We start from the raw sequence: 23,819 nt of genomic DNA, 5'->3' as shown, positions 1-23,819 counted from the left end.
AAAACTGGAAGTATATTGGTGTTAATGATGTGAAATTCTGCTTGTGTTTGATGAAATGGCATGAAAATACGTTAAGATGATGTTATGTGTAGAATTAAGTTGTCTTTGAACCTTGAAGAGCATTCTAGAACAAAAAAAAAAAACATAAACCATGTTATGTTGATACCCAATTCCATTGTGTGATTGATGAAATTGCATGTTTATATGCCATGTGAATTAAATTGTAACTGCAGCAGAAACGAGACTCCCTCTAGTAATTTTTTTGGTTCATTGATGTGTTGAATGCGTGTGTGTGATTATGAATCGAGAAAATGAACATGTAATTGTAAATTATAATGGTATAAAGCCATAATGCAATTGAGAATGCATGAATATATGTAGTAGCTATGCTAGATGCCGATGTTGGAATGAATGAATTGAGAAAACCTTGCTAAATGAACTTTTGTTGATGCTGTTTAATGATAAATGATGAGTGGAGTGTGATTTGGGGAGTCGTATGTCCATCTTGAGCGAGAAGCATGAGTAGAGGGAAGCTTAGCGTAAGCCTTACGCTTGGCCGAAAGGAAGTAATGAAACCAAGAACGATTCCATCGCCACTGCTGATTTCTGAATCGACAGCGACATGGGTTGCGTTGATGATTTCTAAGTCGGCATTGACTTAGTTTTTGTCAACAATTTCTATGTCTTCCAAATTGTAGTGTCTACAACGAATTAGCTTTCACTATCGAATTGTGATGTCTACATCAAATCATTTTTCGCTACGGAAATTATGTTGTCTGCAGCGAATCAGCATTCGCTGCCGAAACTATGTTGTCTGCAGTGAACTAGCGTTTGCTGCTAAATTGTATTATCTACAACGAATTAGCTCTCACTGCCGAATTAGCTTTCGTTGACGAATTGTGTAGGCTATAACGAATCAGTTTTCGCTGACGAATTATATGTCACTAGAGAATCAGTTTTGCTGCCGAATTTTGTAGGCCACCAGCAAATTAGTTTCGCTGTCGAATTCTATTTGTAACTAATGAATCAGTTTTGCTGACGTAGTGTAGGTCACCAGCGAATCGGTTTCGCTGTCGAATTTTGTATGTCCCCAGCGAATCAGTTTCACCATCGAATTCTGTGTAACCAGCGAATCAGTTTCGTTGCCAAATTCTATGTAACCAGCGAATCAGTTTTTGCTCCCGAATTTTATATGTAACCAGCGAATCAATTTCCGCTGATGAATTGTATGTCACCAGCGATCTAGTTTTTCCTGACGACTTTCTGCAGTAGCAGCAGCAAGCCGCTGATGAATTTCATGTCAGAAATGACTGAATGCTTGTAACAATTTCATTGTATAATTGTATAATGTGTGGAACACTGGAATATGAACATGTGCATTTTGAAATAAGTATGGCGATGAGTTATATGTTTGCCGAATGTAAATGTGCTGATTTATGATAATTTGATGTATTAGGTGGTGCGACCAGAATAGAACCTTCGACTAGACGAGTACACTGCGGGAGGAACAAGTAGGTGATTTCCACTCCCTTCTAGCGTAACGTTAGTTTTTGAAGTGAATTTATTATGAAGGATCTATTGTTGTGCTATATGAAATGCTAAACTGTCACAAATGGTTATATGAGTATTACAAAGGATCTATTGGTGTATTATACTGAATGTTAATTATCATGAATGGTTGTATAGGTATTACGAAGGATCTACTGTTGCATTATACTGAATGTTAATTATTAAGAATAAAAAATAAATCATCATATATAGATATTCAAGAATTTCATTCATACTCATCATATAATCATCATGCTTAAATTATTTATATTACATGCATATTTAAAATTATCTTACTCAAGCGAAAAGTAAAAAACTAATGAGGATCGCTAAAAGTAATGCTAGAAGAACCTATAATGAATACAGAAAATACTAACAAAAAACTTGAAGTAAATAACATAAATGATTACAACCCTAAGATTAGAGGCCAAAATGTAATTATAAAATCGAAACAGATCCACCTGATTGATCTCGAACATGTACCAAACTAATCGAACTTAAAACATCAAGCCCCAGTACTCGATCAATCGATCGACCAAAATCGACCAATTATTTGACCGAAACCATCCTGACCAACCAGTCGTTTGGTTAATAAGGATTTCAGAATCTCGATCTGTCAGTCCTCTAAAAATTTACAAATCCTAAAAAATTCTAACATGTTCTTCACAAACCTATAACTAAAATCAATCAATTAAACTTAAAACACAAACTTCAAATCTCTAACCTCTTAAAATCTTAAAATCAAACTTAACCACTATAATCAAACATAAAAAAATTAAGATATTATCTTAGACCCTTATCTCCAACTTTCACTTCTTCTTTCCTTTTCCTTCTTCCTCTCTTCTTCTCCAGTTCTCTCTCTCTCTCTCTCAAAGAAATGAATCTCTTTTTTTATTTTTTTAACCTCATATGTATACATTGGAAGACTTTTAATACCTCTCCTGCTAAATGCAATGTATTAAGAATAAAGGGACTGATCTACATGCTGCGCTGCATACTCCTGCTTGTCCTTTACCCCTTCAAGCTTGCCAATACCACACTTTGGTTTCACCAAAAAGAACGAGACTGATATCTCATTTGATCAATATGCAAAGATGTGGGTCCATCTTCTTTGCATTCCCTTTAATAAAACCAACATAATGAGAAGATGGGCTATGCGTAAAGGATTATGAAGGGATGTACAATCCTGACGATTCTCTCGTTGTTCATTAGAATTTGTTCATATATATATACTAGCTTAGAAAATTCTTTTACCATGAGATTTGCAGTCATTCACTAGTGCAGGCTATGCTTTGCTGGTGTTTGAATTTCGTTGTGGATCTATAATCATCTTTTTTTTTATATATATATTTAAACCAGGAGAGAAGAACCAGAATAAGTGGGAAACTGAAGAAACTACAAGATCTCGTTCCGAACATGGATAAGGTAATAATGTGGTTTTCTTTTCTTCACACATCATGGAATCTTCGTTGAGTATTGGTATTTGTCATAAAGTTCCTTCACTAAATTCGTTGAGAGATAATGCACTCACACACAACCCTGCCTTGTGCCGGCATGGATGGCCTGACTGGTTAAGGCCAGTTAATTAAGATTCCATGATGACATTAACTTGATCAATCATTTATATTTTGTGAAGTATATTGATCATGGCCACGGGGGTTTTTCTTTTCTTTTCTTTTTGGATTTTTGTCCAATGGGCCTATGCCATAGGGGAAGCCTATCCAGATCAATGGGCATTTTGGATAGATGATGACTTGATCAACATAGGGCAGCTTCTTGCTCAGTTATTCTAAGCATGTGGTGGCCTGCTCCTGCTAAGTCATCTACTGATGTAAGTTGGCATCCTTCTTCGAGCTGCATTAAGAATGTTCCAAATTTAGTCGAGAACTGATTCATTTTGGTAGAACAGGCAAAGAGACATGCATTTCTAAACTTAGGAAACCCCGAAAATACTTGAAAGTATCCTCAACCTGCCCATTCTACCCCATACGACAATAATTGAAGACCATTGCTTATGAAATGGCTACAGATTTCCTCGCCATCAATTTCATTACTGCGGGGTCATTTGCTACAGTTCATGCTTACAGAATGAAATACACGACCCATCAATGATCAATGTAACATGTTCAATAATATTTAATCAATGGAAGTGACTGCATTTTTCTGAACATGATATAAAATCTCCTTTGAATAAAAATGCTATATACTTGACAGAGATGGCACTCAAAGGGACAAAAAGAATATATTAGTAGGGTTCGAATTTTCTTATTCTTTTATGCAAGGGCCCAGAAATAAAGTGAATAAATAATCAAACACCAATTACATGATACCTTTTCAACTCACACAACCGAAGAAAAAACTTGCAAAACATTTTCCAGGGTTCCAAATACAGTAAATTATGAAGAATGTGTTGTATGCTGATTTTCTCAACAACTTGCAGCAAACAAGTTATGCAGACATGCTGGATTTCGCAGTGCAGCATATCAAAGGCCTTCAAAATGAGGTGGAGGTGAGTGAGACATTTACATCATGATCAGATAGAAATGATGGCTAAATCGCAATGGCAAATGGTTGTATTACTTATTGCTGGTCTTCCCCTAATCTTCACTTGATATTGCTTGTCCATCTCTTACAGAAACTCCACAAAGAAATGGAAAATTGTACCTGTGGATGCGAAAAATCAACCCCATGATTGTGTGAAAAATGGGGGCCTGGAGCGATGGGCAATTCTTTGCTCTTCGTGAGAAAAATCATCACTTCACGGCAAGGCAACCGAAAGTTAGATGGTCTATTAGAGCACCATGATGTTCGGCTGAAATGGGATGAACGTTGACACGACATAAATTCGTCAAATTTTTTTTTGATTCAGGGAATTTGAAGGCAGGGACTCAGGCAGGCTAAAGTATTTGAGAATTGAGAACATGGTCATCAAATCTTGTCCGAGATGGTCCAATATTTGTACCGTAGTAGATCGATGAGTGAGTGTGATAATATTTATTTTTTAAAATAATATTTATTTAAAAATATATTAAAATAATATAAATTTTATTTTTTATAAATTATTTTTAATTTCAACATACCATATAGATTTAGAAATATAAAAAACAATTAAGGTCAAACCTAATTGATTTTTTAATAAAAACTACATGGTTTCGATTTTATTTTCTTAATAAAAAATACAAAAAGTTTAAATATGAAAAAAACAATTAACCTCACTAATGCTAGCCAATATATATGGTATAATCATGATTAGCCCTCCATGATGCGGCCCTAAGGTGCACAAAAGAAAGCCTATACAATATACAAAAATGACAGGGAAGCCTCGAAAAACTTGGGTGCAAGAATGATAGAGAAGCCTGGAAAACTTGGGTTGAGCCCTACAATCTAAATTAAACTTAGGTTAATAATTTCCTAGGACTTTAAATACAATTTGTGGTTTCGAAGGGTGCCTTTGTCATTCTAACACAAGCATGCTTTTCTCTTCTTCTTTTTTCCCGAGTTGCCATAATTAAATTATATAAAGTCGTATAGTGAAAAAAAGAAGAAAAAAACACCTTAAGTGTGCATCTTATGGAGAATATAATAGCTAAAACTAGCATGGCCTTTTGTCAAAAACCTCTAATTGACAATGCTGTGAGGTTAATTTGTTCCATTGTTTGCTTGACTCTGAGGACGTTGATGGCTTTGAAATGTCTTGTGATGATAGCAAAATATAAAGCAAGAGTGCAGTGTTATATCATAACCTATGTGTTTAGTTTCCTCGTCAAGAAAAAAAAAAATATGGGCGGCTCTATAGTATCAAATATGAGGTTCATGGGTAAGTGTTTTCATTGGTGGAGGATGAGTTCTACATTGACTAAAAATGTAAAAATATAGAAGAAGTCTGTATTTTAATTTTGAAAAATTGAAACTCTCACAATAATTATACAAATGAAGGTTATTTCTTCTTTCATTTAGTAATATACTTTGAATATATTAAAGTTATATAATTCCAATAAAAAATTAACTCCATAATAATTTTATATTACCTATATAATTACATAATAAGTTATTATAAATATGTACCAACTCTATCAACAAAAAGAAAAGAAAAGAAGAAGTTTGTTAATATCCAAAATGGACTTGTATGTTGAAGATTACGTATTTGTCATTAATGTAGCTTGAGTAAATCTCCAAGAACTTCATCGTTGGGTAATTCCAATGTTTCTGGAGACAGAAAATAAAATATTCAGTAAATATAAAAAGAACGAACAAATCTTTTTAAATCAACAATAGGATTCTGAAGATTAAAACCCCAGTTTCCGGTGCCACAAGAATCATTCTTATGTTGATTATCCAATTTTTTAACAGATGAAACTTGACCAAAGAATAACAACTTACAAGAACAATATCAAAGAATGAACTTCCATGACAAAAAACACAGTAAGGTTTTTATTGCCAAGGAATCACCTTAATCTAATAGTTTAACCTATTAGGTGAGGTCTTAAAATATGATTTATATTATTCTCTAACACACTCTCTCAAGTAAAAGCTCTTTGGGTTTGAAACTTGCATATGTCCACTTTACCTTGTGCTTAATTTTTATCAAATAAATGGGGATGGTGAGATTCGAACTCGTTACCGTTTGGTCATCAAGGCTCTGATACCAAATGTAACACCCCACCCCATTAGCAAGATATTGTCCGCTTTGACTCACGGGCCTCACAGATTTGTTCTTGATAGCCACATATGGCTCCAAAACGTGTCTTACTAGACAAGGTGAGCATGCTCATAAAAAACCCTCCCACAAGTCCCCACCTATCGATGTGAGATATTAAAATTCACCCCCCTTAAGGAGCCCAACAACCCCGTTGGCACCATTGGACAATCAGTAAGTAAGCTCTGATACCAAATTAAAAAACTATCTCAACCCAATAACTTAAACTATTAGGTAAAGTCTCATGATATAATTTATATTATTCTCTAATACTTATCATCAATGAGAGACATCAAACAAGCCTCCCAAATCTTAGAAGATCCATCATGACTCCCCAACACAATTGAAGAACCATTCTCTATTAAAATGCTCTAATTTTACCGGCATAGAATGAACTCTAATAAGGGTTTTGTATGCTATTAATATATTTTTATACAGGGGTATTTTATTCATTCTTTTATTATTATTATTTTGAATTGATGTTGACGGAGTATTTTAAAATGTAGTTTATGAAAAATTAGTATGCAGACAGGAGATTTTTAGTAAAATTTCCTTTATTCAACTTTTAATTAGAACAGGAAGCAGATAGGATTCAAATTTATAATTATTTGATCTTGGACATTTATGTATCATGATAAAAAAAACTATCTATCTCAATTCAAAATCAATTCAAAATCTTAAGATATTCAATGATATATATATATATATATATATATATATATATATATATATATATATATATTCTTTTACATTACTTATTAAACATAGATATACTTTTATATTACTTATTAAACATATTAATGATTATACAAGTTGAAATCTTATCACCATTATTTTTCTAATTAAAACTAAATTATCATGTGTTAATAACTGTTTAATATAACTATTATGCTCAAAGAAAAAGGAATGTATTAGAAAAAATAATATAAAATTTTAAGTTAATTTTAATAAGATTAAAAACACGATCGCATTAATTTAACTATATTATTTTTCAAATACTTTTCAAAAGCTGCGTCATTCTCCTAAAATTTTTACCATATCATGTTATTTTTCAAAAAACAAATCTGATGCTAGACATTCCCATGATTTTGTGTTAAAGTCGTAGTTAGCTGCGGGCAACGTTGGTCAGATTGGAATGCCTGCAGAGGAAAATGTAACTTTTACCAAAGGTCTAATAAAACAAGAAGTTACATGTGTTTCTTGCCTAAGCTACACAGTTCCATGCTTGAGCTATGGATTTCTCTTACATCTATATATGTTGTGGAAACGACAACCTAGCTACTTGTAATCTTCATTGCTGATCAAGACAAGCTTCCTGTTGCACTACCATTTGCTTCTACTTTAGGAGGCAATGCTGATATCTTAATCCATAAAGAAAAAGATCAGCACTCTTCTTTTTGTCAAAAGAGTAATAATAAATAAATATTTAAAAAAATTAAAAAAAGTATAACACTAAGATTATGGCTGCGTACCCCCTCCACCATGCAATATTTTAAGCGTCTACTCACCAATCTCTTGCAGATCCAGGATTTGACAGAGTAAAAAGGTATATTTCAGTTTGCTATTCTAGCTCAAATATTACATTCCATTTGAGGCTGTAATAAATAAATATAAAGAAAAATGCCTACATGCTGCATGTGAGGAAGTACACTGAGTCGTCTTAACAACGAGTTAACATCTTCATATATTATATTATATAATTAACAAGTGTCAAAATGATAGAAATTTTCTCACTAAACTGTTTTCTAAAGTCTAAACAGGGCCCCCAAATCAACATGGAAGCTTTCGTTTATTTAATTAATCCAGTAATTAGCAATTACTTATTGGGTTCATGGTCGTAAATTAGTTATTTAATTACCAAGTTGTGTATAGTTAATGCTTTCCAGGCATGCATATGTTTACATTTACAATTATTTGACCTTCTATATATATATATATATTCCAGCCACTACTTAAACAGTGATAATATTAATGCAGCATTAATTTGATTGCTGATGAGGCTACAAGAAATTATGGCACAAATCTTAACAAGTTCTCATAATAAATTCTCCACTATAAAGTCAAGTCAAGCGAAGAGAAATTAAGGGTTGAAGCTCAAGTTCATCGTAAAGAAAAAGTTAAGTTGATATCGTCAATGTATTTACATATGCAAAGTTGGGAGATATAAATTCTCTTACGCAAATAGCTTCAATGTGTTTCTCACAATAAATCTTCTTGCGATTTGATTTGCGTACATACGTCTTTAAATATGATGCTTAGCTGACCTAGCAAATAAAATTCTGAAATCCATTTAGGAAAGTAATCCCTAATAAAAAAGAAAAATAACGAATCCAATTTGAACATTAAAACAATTTTAATGGTAAGAGATGAATTATTGTTTCACAAACCCTAAAATCATAGCTAAGTTGATATCGACCATCCCAAAAATACCAGTAAGGACCTTATTATTTTTTTAAAACAAAGACATTAAAAAAAACATTGAATGCATTGATTTTGAAGGTTTCGACCAAGATAAAATTGAAAGGTCTATTGAAGTATCAAGAGGATATTCTAATATATTTTATCCATGTACAAGAGGAACCCAATACAACCTTATTTGAGCCATGAGGTGAGGACAACAAAGAAAACAAAAGAATCTACCTTTTCCTTTTGTTTCTTGGATTAATAAGCTACATAGAAGGCTATAAATAAGTCTTGAATTAGTTATGTAATATTTTATTTCCTTCTCTTTTTCTCATGACAGAACATGAATTAATATTAGAGGCTTTATTTTATTTTGTTAGCTATAGCTTAAGATTTGTTTGAGCTTAATTAATACTTTATTTTTAGATAGGATCTAGGGCTTGTTTGGATCAGATTATGAGTTTTTAGTTTAGGGTTTTTGAATCAGTTTTGAGTGGAGTTCATAGAAGTCCACATAAAGGGTCCATTATGGTTAATTTTTCAAGAACTATTTAAACTCATGTAACTAAAATTTCACTAGCCATTGATGAATATTACTTCTGAATTTTTTAATTTTAACGTGTGAGAGTGATTCTTGCATTCTTCAGTTCTTGAATAAACTGAATCTGACTTAGCAAAAATTAACTAGAGTCATGACGTCATTCTACTCATTCTAATAGTGTTGGTGTCTTAGAAAAGGTTTTTATTATGTTACACTCCTATCAGATCTATTTTATCTTTTCGGGATCAGATCTCAATTATGATTGTGAGTTGCGTAACCACATGATTATGAAATTTGCATAATAAATTGAAGATATATAATTATTATTTGATAAATTATAAATGTTAAAAAACAAGCAGTTAATATTTATCGTATTAAATAAAATCCTGAAATCAAATTAGAAAATATTGAACTCTTAAATAGTAAGTAAAATAAAAAATATAACGAAACAACAACTCTTGTGTCTAATTTGAATAATATGGGATTGAAAGCAACCTCAATTATAAAAAATAGGATTTCATTAAATTGAAGAGAGAGAGAATTTTTATTTGATAAATCAAAGCTAATAATTTTCGAATTAAATAAAACTTTCAAACATAATTAGGAAATGAACCTCTAATAAAGTATATTGTGAAACAACAATTTTCAAGCCTAATTTAGGCTTGAAACCGGTATCAATTGCAAGAAAAAAACTAGGGTTTTGCAGCTTAAATTTAAATATTAACATATGTAATTTTTTTAAAGAAAAAAATATATAAGTGAGAGATAAATTTATTTATTTAATTTTTATTGAAAAGGTACATATCTTTGTATAAAGTCGTTGAGATGGTTAAATACCAGATATTCTTCATCTTTGCTGTCTGTTTGACAACAATAAGAAATTAAATATATAAATAAAACAACAGCATAAAAAAAAATCAATAAATTAATCAGAGAAAATGACAGCTCCTCTGTATGGTGTGATTACAATTATTTTGTCCAAAGCCAACAAATGAACAGTGTCATGGACATATTTTGTTGCAAAAAATAAAAATAAAAAAACAATAAATTATGATTATAATAATTGGTTCAATTAATACGCAGCTGACCCAGAGTGCAAATATTTCAAAGACTTTGTAAGGCTATGGACGTGGCTGCAAGCTACAAATCAAGGAGTTGTTGCTGTTATTATTATTATTATTATTTTGTTGGTAGTTGTCCTCGAACCCTCCCCACTATAAATTTCTAGATATTTCTTTAATTTAAATATTATAACGTTATATCCAACTGGGTCCTTAAATTACTTGAATACTAATAAGTAGTATCAACTGTCAACATAGAGTGCAATTTTGGATATATATATATATATATATATATAGGTGTTCGGGTCAGCTTACGCGTACCTCGACTAATTTCACGGGTCTTGAAGTTAACGATCATGTAAGCCTCCAGTGACCCTGAGATTTGTGGGACTCGAATTGGTGTGACCTTTAGGGAGCAAATCTAGAATCTGACCAATTAAGGTACATCCCTCGGAATTTTTTTATTAGGATATTATATTGCTGCGTAGAGCATATCTATTTAACTTATATGTGTGTTTTTTGCTTTATAAAAGTATTTTTAAATAAAAAATATATTAAAATAATATTTTTTCAGATTTATTTTTGACTTTTTTATATCAACTCATTAACACAAAAAAAATCTTAAAAAATATCAATTTAATATTTTTTCAAACAAAAAATAATTTTAAAAACACTTTATAAAACATAAAATATTACAATGTCAAATATGCAGTATATCTAGGTGTAAATGCTTGGTCACCGTATATTCAAGGTCTATCCTATATCAATTTATATATTAATTAAAAATAGTTTAGCGTATATTTACCATAGCTATTAAATCTGAACTAGCTTAATGAATTGACCCGGTAACTCATCAATTTAAAATCTAGTTTATATCAAGTTTTTTTTTAAATCGTTTTAGATATTAACCTAATCAAACTTGAATGACCTAATAAATCAACCCACCATCTAATTAACATAAACAAATCTAGATAATACTCGACAAGGTTAACTATATAAAGATTGCAAGCTATTGAATTGCAATTTTAACGTGAAATTAACCAAATTAATATTGATGTCGCAAATCTAGTATAAAGATGATAGCACGTTCTTGAATTTTTTTTCTTAGCATCGCTCGTTTATCTTGAAATATGAAGGAGTAACCTGACTTTTCTTGTTCCTACACTTCTCCAAGAACAACGGAAATTAAGCAATAATGGAGAGATCATAACCGTGAGCTTTGACTTTCACGTGTTTCATACGTTAAAAGTTGTGGTCGGTTGCGCTAGATGCTTGACAGAATTGCGTTTCTGGCCGCGTTTCGTGTCTCTTCTCCTTGCCAAGAGTTAAACTTGGTCAGATATCGCCACGGTGACCAGATAATTCGCAACATATTGGATTAACAGCATGTTTGTTTTAATATTTTAAAAAATGTGTTTTTATTTTTTTATTTTAAATTAATTTTTTTAGATTATTTTAACTGGTATTAAAAATAAATAATAAAATATATTATTTTAATACATTTCTAAATAAAAATTTCTCTAAAAATCAACCATACCAAGTAGGGTATAAGTTTTATTTCACATGATTTTTAATATTAATTTAATTAAATTTAAGTAATCTAATAGATTAATACATGGTTGGTTAAATATATCTTAAATTTTATTTAAAAAATTAAAAAATTAAAATTAAAAATAAAAAACGATATAGTAAGAAAATGTCAAGATCATCTACGAGACAGGATTTACAACTCTTTGATGGGTCATTTTCCAGCAAAAAAAAAAAAAAAAGTCACCGAAATACAAGAAAATGTTGAATGGCATTGGCAAAGGGCAGGCTACGTTGACCCTCAAAATAATATATGTGGCCCTTTGACTGTTGTTTGTCCTGCTAGTACCGTCCACAATAATTTGTGCGAGGCAACACCCATCATTATTGTCCTTGGTAAGAGTCAACTAGCCACTCAATCTAAAACTCGTCACCCACGAGATCCTAGAAAAAAATAATTTATACCACGCTCTCGAGTATGTAGAAGCTGTTCAATAGAAATGTTTAGAAGTGTAGTAATGATTATTTTTTAAAATATATTTTATTTAAAAAATATATTAAAATAATATATATATTTTTTATTTTTTATAATTATTTTTTGACATTAATAAATTAAAATGATTTGAAAATATCAAAAAATTATTAATTTTGAGTAAAGAAAAAAAATAAAAATTATTTAAATTATTTAATAAGTGCTTTTGAAATGGAAAAACAAACAGGACATGAGTATGACTAATTACATAACCACTCTAAGAATATCTTTGTTTTTATTTTTGTTTTTGTGGTTGTGGTTTGAAAAAAATTGATTTTTAAAAAAGTATTTTTTTTATTGTTGTGTGTTGGATTTAAATAGGTGTTTAGTTAAAATTCTGACTGAAAATGCTTCTAAAAAGACAAGTAATAAGTGTTTGTTAAATTACTAAAGAGGATAACTAATTTATATATCAACTTGCATTGTATTTAAAAACACATTGTCATAGGAACAATTAAAAAGAAGAAACTTATTTATCCAGATTGGAATTCGAAGATGGTTTCACAAAAAGCATGTGGTTGAAAGAAGATTTGGAAAACTAGTTTGAGGGATGCCAAGCCAACAATTTTGGGGACAAGAAGATGATGGGAAGAGAGAAGAAAAAACGAAGACAAATGGGATACTTGGATGGATATGAAGGTGGAGACGATTGAAAGGTATTTTGGGAAGTATGAAAACAATTTTTTTTTTCTTTATAGATCTCAGTTGGGAAGAATTATCTCGCAAACAAACTCTCTGACGAAGATTGTTTGATAGAAAAAAAAGTAATGGATGATAGATTTGTGAAAATTATTTGATGAAATCCATGTTAGATCTGGGAAAGAAGATGAAAGACTGAAAGGAATGAAAAAAGGCACGGTGTGGATGAACAAAAGATGGTAAGGGTGGAAAGGATGAAGGTATTTTGAGAAGCATAAAAACCAGCAGGTCTTTTTGGAATTGAAGGTTGTTGATGTATAAGATCTGAGTTGTAAACGTAGTAAAAAGCATGTTAACAATATTTTTTCATAACTTGTGGTTAAAACGTAATAAATTATGGGTTTCACGAGTTCTAAATAGTGTTTCAAGTTTAACCAAACAACATTAAATTGTAATTTGTCTTAAAAACAGAAGCAACCATAAAAACAAACACACTCTAAATAAACTTAATGTTTTTTATATAGTATTTTACTGTTTATATGAATAATAAAACATATTAACATATTTTTTTAATCGTTCGTAGGTTTGAGCGACCTGTTACCATTATTTTCAAACGGATAATCTATCATCTATGTATCTTTTGTTTTTCAAAAAAATAAAAAAGGCAATGCATAGGGGTCTGGCCTCTAGACCCATATGTGTCTGACCTTTTTTTTTTCTTCGACACTCTGAAAAGACTTACTAGATTCACTTTCTAAGTTTTGACATGATTCTGAAATATTATTATAAATTTTTGACATGATTCTTAAATACTATTATAATTTTTTATTTGAATTGTGGTAATTAATTTGTTCAATTATTGTGTATTTGATATGAAGATAATAATACTAATAATAAATTATTTTTTATTCTTAAAGGTTTTAAAATTGATTTTATCATATTTATGATTTTTTTAGATTTTAATCTCACATAAAATATGCATAAAAAAATTATGATTTTATGAAATTTTTCAGACTCAAAACATAATTTTTTTTCAAAACTAGATAGTAGCCAAAACGGTTCAACCTTTTTCCCTTCTACCCGACAGTTTTTTGAAATGTTTGGTTGCTTCTCAAAATAGTATGCTAATATATGTCGCGGTTCTAAACTACGAAATCTAATTCAATATCATGGTTTAGAAAGACGTTTAGAAAGACAACATTTCAATAATATCATGTTTTTAATATACAACATCCTCAAATTGTTTTATTTCTTCAAAAAAATTTCATCCTATGTTAATTCACTATTTATTTGTATTTTGTATGCTAATTGTTCAATTTATACAAAAAAAAAAACATCTCAATATAAAAATTTAAGATATAATAAGATAAGGCCAAAAGAATTATGTTATATTTAACTCACTAATAAAATGCAGCTCCCTCTGCCATGCCTTAAGTCTATTCAATTCTCTTTTAATTTTATTTCTGAAAGTGAAGTGTTAATAGATAAAGCATAATTTAGTAATTCAGGGGATAAAGGTTTAAAACTGTGGTTGAAGGATATAAAAATTATTTAGATCAAAATTCTTAGGTGTGTCATTGTTCTTTGTTTTTGAATTTTTTTAGTTTTATTTTTTTTGGTGTTTTTTAAATTATTTTGATATGATAAAGTCAAAAATAAATTTAATAAGAATATATATTATTTTAATATTTTTTTAAGTGAAAAACACTTTAAAAAACAACCTTTACTATACTACCAAACATGTTCTTAATCAACAAAATAAAAAGTAAAAATTATCCAATAATCTTTAAATAAACGTTCTTTATTTTTCCAGCTTCCGTGCATCATGAGGCGTGTCATTGTTTTACTCGTTATGCTTTAATTCCAATAAAATGTGATCCTTTTCCACCCAAAAAAATTAATGAAAATATATAACGCTAAATTAAGTATCAACAAAAAAATGATTTTTCTTAAATCTTGATATGCTCCAGAGGAAAAGATGAAGGAAAAGATTTTTTATTTTTTTGGTGAAAACTGAAAATTAATTTCTTTTGGAAATTTTAATTATTTCCAAGATAATATTCAATGAAAATAATTTGTTTTTGTTTAAAAAATTAAAAAAAAACATATCATTACTTTCAATTTCAAAAATAATTTTAAAATAAATATATATTAGAAATTGAAAAAACCCTCAAAATTACTTTCAAAATTTGCTTCTCCTCTAAAAACAAATAAATAAAAAAGACACTAAAAGGAACGTTTTTACATGTAACTATTAAATCATTTAATAGTTTAATTAGCTTGGGACATATAAATTATTTTTTTGATAAAAAAGTAATATAAAATACAAATTTTACCGTACAATTTAATTTATTTAGATTAAAATAGTTTTTTAATATTATCATACAAAAATAGCTATTCAACATAATATCAAAGTTTTAATAACAAAAAAGTTGTGAATTCAAAACTCATTATCTATATTCTTTCATTAAAATAATAAAAATTAAAAAGACAACATGTTTGTACGACTTTAAAACTCTAAAAACTTATGAGCCAAGGTGATACATTAACAAATATATATATAATTTATACATATATATTAATCATCCATTAATTAAATCTCACCCACTCCCCCCCTAGTGCACGATCGGAATCACACAAGTACCAAATTAGGATGAGAATGGTGGAGAAATGAGAAAGTGCACTATATATCGTTGCTTATGTGAAGCATGTTTATATATATTTTTGGAATATTGGAGTGAAAAGTAGAGATTAGCGTATAGAATTAGACCATAACAATGCCTAAGGTGCTTTCTTTAATAGGGTAATATATAATAAATAATTGGCACGTTCAACTATCATGAGTAAAACACCTTAATTAGCTTCATGGAAAAATATGCCAAAAGTCCAGTCAACAGGTAGTGTGCAAACTCAAAAATTGACCCTTCAAATCTTCATTTTACTCGCAACAAAAGCCATAGCTAGTTAGGGCAACCACATTTTTTTCCTGGTTCTTAACTCGGTTTCGGTTTGCTGCCTCACTCGTAATTCAATTCTTGTTCGTTAGGGCTTAGTTCCCCGAAAGCTCGAATCATGCTGACAATATCGTGTGCCTTGTGGTCTTACAATTTAATGTGTTCAAATTTGTTATAATTAAATGCATGAAAAAACAGCTATCATGTGAACATTTAAAATTATTTAACCATTGGTATCTAGAATCCTTAGGTTGAATGATTCTTTAAAAATTAGTCAAAATCTAAGGTGATTTTGCTCTCTTACATTATAAGCTGAAGTTTGCAAGGTTAATATTTCAACAACTCACATAATTCTCCTAATTGTTGGAAGATTTTATGGTATTGGAGTACAACTACCAAATAATTACACCATAGGAGAGAGATGTAGACAGAGTTGAAAAACAATTGTATCCAGATACACAAGAAAAAAATGATGAGAATTCTCTTTTCTATTAAAAAAATCATCTCATCAAAGTTATTAAATCATAACACAACTTGAAGACCGGAGTTATAAGTTAAATAGGTTAACTAATTTAATCAAGGTCAATTCAAAAATATATTGTTTCAATGTTTTTTTTATATATTTTAAATCAACCTTGACTTTGATTATATCTCGTATTGACTTGTTAAATTGATCAAGTTACACCGAGTTAACTCTCATCCTATTTAATTTGAAACTTGACTTGAGCCAGAGATTGAGTCAGGGAACCAGTTAGCTGACCCATCAGATAAAACCAAATTTGATAACAACACACACACACTAGTTATTTGACCTACGTATCACAACGTGTCATAAATTTTTCTTTAAAAAAGACCCTGGGTATATAGGCTATTTTTTTTTAAGAAATTCAAGGTATAAATTAAAAAAATCATGCAAGTATCTAATTAAATAAACCCATAATCATTGATGTAAATAAATAAACAAAACATTATTAACACTAACAAAAAAGAAACAAGAAAAATTGAAAGATAGAAGTAGGCCAATATATTTGATCTTATAAAATGAGATAGTTACCCATTTATATCTACTGAATTTGTTTATTAAAATCAATAAAAGATAATAGAAATAAAAATACATACAAAACTAATTAAATAAAATAAAAGGAAAAAACATTATGCAAGGCCAAACATATAATAAATACTGTCATAATAAATATTATTTTTATAAAATAAAGCTCACCTATATATATAAAATAAAAAGAATTATTCAAAAATTAAATACAAACAAAATTATTTTTTTAAAAAATATTTATTCAAAAGAGGTATGCAAAACCCATGGCCTAAGTTATGAGAATAGAATAAATTGATAGAAGAAATTGAAGATAACCACAAAATATTTAAAGCCCAAAAGATAAAACCATAGAAAAAAACCCATAAAAAACTATGATTAAAAGAATAAGGAAAAAATTTTAAATAAAAAATAAATTAGAGGGAATTTTTTTTTTAAACTCTAAGGGTAAAATTATATTTTTACCTCAGGGGTAAATAAGAATTTTAACTATTTTAGAGTTTTTGAAAAGACTAAATCACCCTTTGCCAACAGTTCAAGAAATTGTTAACTCTAGGGGTAAAATTATATTTTAAATATTTAAAAAATAAAAAATACGAATACACCCCCAAACAATCTTTTAATGAATAATGCACCTATAGAAAATACTAAATTACACTTAGAATCAAGATAGTTTTTATTTCAACTTATGGTAAAAATTTAATTTCACAGTAGCAATTCATAGTCATATCACTATTTATCACAATAATATAATTGCCATGTTTCTCTTTCAATAAAAAATTAATGAACTTGTTATAGGAAGTAATACAATTTTTTTAATGGGATCTATTAGTTATTATGAGCTTGATGAGGGACAATTTGATATTTTAACCTTTTAGGAGAACGATGTAAAGACAATATCACCCTTATAAGCAAGGATTTTTAAAAAGTTGATTTGGAGAAATTTAGTCTTTTTACATTTCAAAATCACAATGTGAAGACCATATTACCTTTAAAAGAAAAAAAAATTCCAACCTTGCATTCAGGGGCATTTTATATTTTCAAACTATTTTTTTTGTAATTAACATGCTAATTAGGGGGTAATTTGGTCTTTTGATAAATATAAATATTAAAAAAATAAAAAAAGGCTAGCGTTGAGGCGCCATCCAACTCCAAACACCGCCTTTCATGACAAAGTTGAAAGTGTCTAGTCATGAGCTTTTTGATGGTGTGACCCGTGTACAAGATAGCGCAATGGTTGAGTTCCAGTTGACTTTTTTCTTCTCCTTTCTCTTTTCTCTCTCTTCTTTATGTCAAAATATTTTAACTATTTAAAAAATAAAAAATACGAATACACCCCCAAACAATCTTTTAATGAATAATGCACCTCTAGAAAATACTAAATTACACTTAGAATCAAGATAGTTTTTATTTCAACTTATGGTAAAAATTTAATTTCACAGTAGCAATTCATAGTCATATCACTATTTATCACAATAATATAATTGCCATGTTTCTCTTTCAATAAAAAATTAATGAAATTGTTATAGGAAGTAATACAATCTTTTTAATGGTTGAGTTCCAGTTGACTTTTTTCTTCTGCTTTCTCTTTTCTCTCTCTTCTTTATGTCAAAATATAAAGGTTTCATTTTATTTTTTTAATCTAATTTGTTCTTCATTCTTTTGATTTGCTATTTATTTTGTTTTTTTATTTTTTTATTAACTTTTTTCTTCAATTTCGCCCTTCATCATTTAGTTTCATATAATTTTTATATCAAATTTGGTCCTTGTTCTTTTGATTTCTATTTGTTTTTTTTAATTATTTTCTTATTTGAATTTTGTTTTTAATTTCATCCATTGATATTTTATTTCAAATTATTTTTATATGAAATTTAGTCCCCATTGTTTTTATTGCTATTTCTTTTTTTTTAGATTCATTTTTTATTGCATTTTTAAATTTCACCCCTTAATATTGTATTAAGTTTTCTTCGTTATTTTTTAGGTTTTGTCTTTTATAGAGTTAGTCTCGGGCTCATGACTAGGGTCACGAGTTTTGAAGGTGAATACGAGTTGATTTTGATATTTTTTAGGTTATTTTTTTAAATTGATTTTTTTTTTCAATTTTATCATTCAATATTTGATTTATTATGAATTAGACATCGTGATTTTTTTTACTTTTCTTTTTGGAGTTATTCCAATATTATGCCCATGATCATGGGTTAGCGGGATTATCAAAGTTACCTTGGTATCACAACTAGGTTACATATTTGTCATGCTAGCCTAGATGAGCTCGATTAGATTTAATTATTTATTTTTTTACCTTTTTTACATTGTCAATTTTTTTGTTAGTTTATTTATTGTTGTTGTATTTGGTTTTGTATGATTTAAATTAACCAGATTTATTAAACTTAATCAAGTCAATGATTCAATTCTTGAATTTTTATTGAATCAATGGCCTTGTTGCTCTTCACACAAATTTTCGTTTTTCCTTTAAAACCTCATCTAATATTTCAATCTTTGAATTTGAGTAGTTATTGTATTGACACTATTCATATTTCATCATAATTTATTTTCTTTTCCTTGGAAATTCGACACAAAATTTAGCAACAGAGAGCTTATTTAAAGGAATTCCAAAAACTTTTCAGGTCCCAATCCATCTAACCAATATGAATACAGTTAAGATTGATGTGATTGGTTTCCAAACAACTAGGTCGGTGGTCTTTATTTATTTATTATGGTAAGTACACAGCTGGTACTCTTCCGGGCATACAACAGGCGAGCAGTAGCTTCTCGATCTCCTTGCTGGTTTGCTTCCCATCTTTGACGAACAAGGCTCGATCCGAAGGTCATTCGTGTTGCAGTAAATGGCTTTAGTAAAAGAAGAGAAATTTGATACAATTTAGTTAAAGAAGAGAAATTCGAACTCGAAATCTCTTTAAAATAAAAGAAAACGCACATTAATACCAGTTAAGTTACAATTTAATTAATTATTAATGATAGTCATTGATATGTTACCTAATTTTTCATTACAGGTAGAGTAATTTTTTTTTTTTTAAAGTCAAGCCATTTAAAGCATTTATTATTACTTTAATTATAGCAATAAGCAATTAAGCTTAAAGTGATTTTCTTCACACTAGTGGATTAAGATCACTATCTTCAAAATCCAACGAAAATGATGTGCCGTCCAAGCAATTCAATCCAAATCATCCAAGATCATGCTTATGAAGAAGAGAAATGATTGAGCTTCTAATAAAGGACGAATCACCACAAACATTGGTTGAGAGCCATCATGAGAAAAAGGAAGAAGGATCAGAGGAAGAACATCCCAAATCAACATGAAACCTTGATCGCATTGTGTATGGACATTATATATATGTTTATGAGCTTCTAGTCTATATATATTAATTAACCAAGAAATTATTAACTTATGGTCTCAAATCATGATATTCATGGCTTAACCTGATGTCAATGAGTAAAGAAGTGTGAAAATTAGAAATGTTTGCAGTAATTCTAGAAACTAATTACCTTGGATCCAACAATAATATATGAACAAATTAAAAAAAAAGGTTAGTTTTATTCTTTATTCAAGCAAAGCTTATTTTAAAGCTACAAAATCTTTGCCCTAAAATACTAATAATGAATCTAATTCTTTACAGAACATTAAGCTCCTCTACCTATAAAAGAATATACAAGGCAAAGGAGTTCATCAACCCTAAGATTGTATTATCCTTCAAGAATTCAGTTCTTTGTGACTGAACCAAGTTTACAACATTGCTTGCAGCATTTTTCAAGGGCTCCATGTTAATATTTTGAGCCCTACTTAATATCGATTCCCTTGCTCGATTGAAAAGATTTTCTTCATCCTTTTGAACCTGATCTCTCTTTAGACATTTGAGTAATCTGATATAGGATCCCAAGTCATGAACACATGAAGGGTTTTGCATGTTGAAGAAGTCTAGTGCTATTTCAACACCCACATGTTCATAACATGAACAGCTCCATGGAAACTCATATCTCCCTCCCAAAACCCTAAGGTTTTCGTTGAGAAGAACCCCTGGTAACTTTGTGATGGGATCATTAACATTTGCAATTCTCAAAACTTTTACCCCTAATTCCTCACATCTCTCCTTGAAGCTGGAGTTTCCTACTCTTGGCCCTCCAAATGAAAAAACCGTTACTGGCACGTCCAGTTTCGGGTCGAGCCTATTCAATCCAAGCTCGGCAATATCATAAGCAAGGAGAAGAGCCAATGAACTTCCCATACTATGCCCTGCCAAGGAAATGCTAAGTTCCTCACCTTTGTACCTGTTTAAGAGCCTTGATACTTCGGCTAGAAGCTGTTCGCGGCAACTTCCTAGTCCGAACTTGTTATCACTTTCATTTGAAGTGTACAAACTCAAAAAACCAGACTCTACTTTCACTTCTGGGCGTGGATTATTGGGGTCTAGCCTTGCTGGGGTCAGTGAGCTCATGAGATTTGATATCCACTCCGGGTTTGTTACTGTTCCTCGAAATGTAATGACTATGTCTCTCCTCCCAAGTCTCCTAACCGCATCATCTGAAGATACAGCAACATATCCAATCCAGCGCCCGCAAGAGGGTTCATTTTGGATCGGAATGTTGACATCCGGAGTGGCGTATATGTACTTGGTGACTTCGTAATCGGAATTTCCCATTCCAACCTCTCTAAACAAGTTCTTCTTCCCGTACTTGCAAGTCAAATATCTTTTGGATTTAGGGTTGAGGTCAAAGGCCTCATAACAAGCGGTGACAAACTCCCCATATCGAATTATCTCTTGCCGGAGAAAAGGGTGCAAGGGTTCGACAAGGCCCTCCCAGTTGTTGCATCCTTGAACCTCTCTCCACATGTGAGCCAAACTAGAACTACTAGTGCTAGAACTAGTCTTGGCTAATCCTGCTGACATGGCTGGTGTTATAAAAGAAGAAACATGCGACTGTGATCTAAAAGCAGTGGTGTCAGCCCTCTTCTTGGGCAAACAAAGCTGCCCAGAAGAATGAGACCGGGGTACCATGCTCCCTGAATATGCAACATGATTCTTACTTGGAATGTTTGGCATCAAAACTTTAGAAGCCATTATGGGGGGAGAGTACTTTGAGAGAGAAATTAAAGGAGCTAGGGATCACAGAGGCCTTCTTAGCTATGGAGATTGTGGTCATGAAGAGAGTAAGAGAAGTGGGATTATATAAAGAGAGGACACAGATAGACAGTCACAGAAGAAATTAATGGAAAAAGAAAGGAAAGTAAAAGGACATGTTTGGCGAGTATTTGACTGAGAATCATCTTTTCAAAATTCCAAGTTTTTGTTTTAGTTTATGTGGTCGGTTGTTTAATTTTCACACAGTCATGTTTCCTAACACAATATGTTTGGGTACATGGTCATGTGAAAACGTAGATGTCCTGAAAAAGCGTCCATAGAATTTTGTTACGAATTTTTTTTTTTAAAATTAACAATCTTTTAACCATATAACATCTATGTTAATTTTCCTCTTTTTTTTTTTATATATAAAGAAATCTAAACTCACCTAGTTTTTTTTAGATAGATGCTGTTTAATAAAAATTTAAAATTTTAAAAATAATTAATTAGTATTTCAATATTAAAGATATTCTTAAAGTTTTTTTTAACCTTACCTGTTTTAAAATGAAATTGCGGTTACTTGAAAAATATTTTTAAGAAATATATTAAAATAATATTTTTTTTAAAATTATTTTTAAAATTAATGCATCAAAACAATTTAAAAAAATTAAAAAAATATTAATTTTTTTTTAAAAATAAATATAAAAACAAACATTACTTTTAATATAGCATAAAAATAAAAACGTTTACCTCCAAACCTCAACAGCAATTTCTTTCAAGAGAAAAATGGGTACAAAATGGTATTTCTCCTCTTTTGCAAAATCTTAGATAAATTTAAATACCTTTCACAATCAGGAGTCCTTTCAATCAGTCATCTTTTGCAAAATTCAAGCATGTCAATCAGTATTTATGTTTATAATTCGGTTCCAGGTGGAAGGAACATTTTCCTCATTGCCGATTTTAAGGAAATTTTATGAGATCTGAGAATTTGTTTTTTTATGCCGTCATTTGTTTTCGTGTTATTTTAATTATTAGAATAAAAAAGATATTTTGTAGTTTGAATATTTTATAAATCTTATTAAATTAATTTAGAAAGTCAAAGAAAAAGAAAAAATCATTATCTTTCAAAGATTAATTAATGGGTTATATATATATATATATATATATATATATATATATATAAAGTGACTTGCATCCATAAATTTGGCCATGAATCTTAAAAAAAAAACAATCAATCAAAAATCAGTGTTTACAAACGAATAAAAAGCATGCACAAATCCATGCACCTAAACGTGTAAAAATATAATTTGATAGTGTAATTTTGTTTTTTAAAATGCATTTGATTATTGGAACTATAAAAAAAATAAAATTATATTGCTTTGTATTTGTGTGTTTAATGGATGTTGAATTATATTTTTGTATATTATATTTATCTATTTTAGTCTTATATATCGTAAAATGATCTCAAAATAAATTATTAATTATTTTTTACTGAAGTTTAATCACTCCTGTTGCTAGCACCGGATCCACAAAGACCAATCCGACCTGCCCCTTGCTCTTGTTCGCTCTCCGATATGGCATTGTCGAAGAATTAGTTTATTTAATTAGTTAAAACATTTAAGTTATTAGATGAATTTTGATAAATGATTTTTATATTATTTTTTAATGTAAATTTTTAAATAAAAATATTTTTCTCTTGAAATTTGTATAAATACACCTTCATCTTATGCTTAATTTTATAAATTTAATTAAAAAGAATAAAAATGATATTAATTAAGATCACCTTAAACTCTTG

General features: G+C 29.7%; 1 protein-coding gene and 1 long non-coding RNA gene across 2 annotated transcripts; one reads left to right on the top strand and one right to left on the bottom strand.

The window, feature by feature from the left end:
* The first annotated feature begins 2,906 nt into the window (after positions 1 to 2,906).
* LOC133691032 (uncharacterized) lies at positions 2,907 to 4,291 on the top strand. The gene is made up of 3 exons (XR_009841568.1): positions 2,907 to 2,973; positions 3,989 to 4,057; positions 4,184 to 4,291. It is a non-coding gene; the product is annotated as an uncharacterized LOC133691032 (long non-coding RNA).
* Positions 4,292 to 20,556: 16,265 nt separating this feature from the next.
* Positions 20,557 to 21,970, bottom strand: LOC133690933 (galactolipase DONGLE, chloroplastic-like). Its single transcript, XM_062111215.1, has one exon. It carries the CDS (start codon positions 21,959 to 21,961, stop codon positions 20,603 to 20,605), a length of 1,359 nt encoding a protein of 452 aa, XP_061967199.1. The 5' UTR covers positions 21,962 to 21,970; the 3' UTR covers positions 20,557 to 20,602.
* Positions 21,971 to 23,819: the final 1,849 nt, after the last annotated feature.

The sequence above is a fragment of the Populus nigra genome, chromosome 4 (genome assembly GCF_951802175.1).
Source record: "Populus nigra chromosome 4, ddPopNigr1.1, whole genome shotgun sequence".
Taxonomy (NCBI): domain Eukaryota; kingdom Viridiplantae; phylum Streptophyta; class Magnoliopsida; order Malpighiales; family Salicaceae; genus Populus; species Populus nigra.
This window is presented reverse-complemented; position numbering and strand designations above follow the sequence as displayed.

Coding starts and splice junctions, on each gene's coding strand:
- LOC133690933 (XM_062111215.1), bottom strand. CDS start 21,961: ATGGTACCCCGGTCTCATTCTTCTGGGCAGCTTTGTTTGCCCAAGAAG.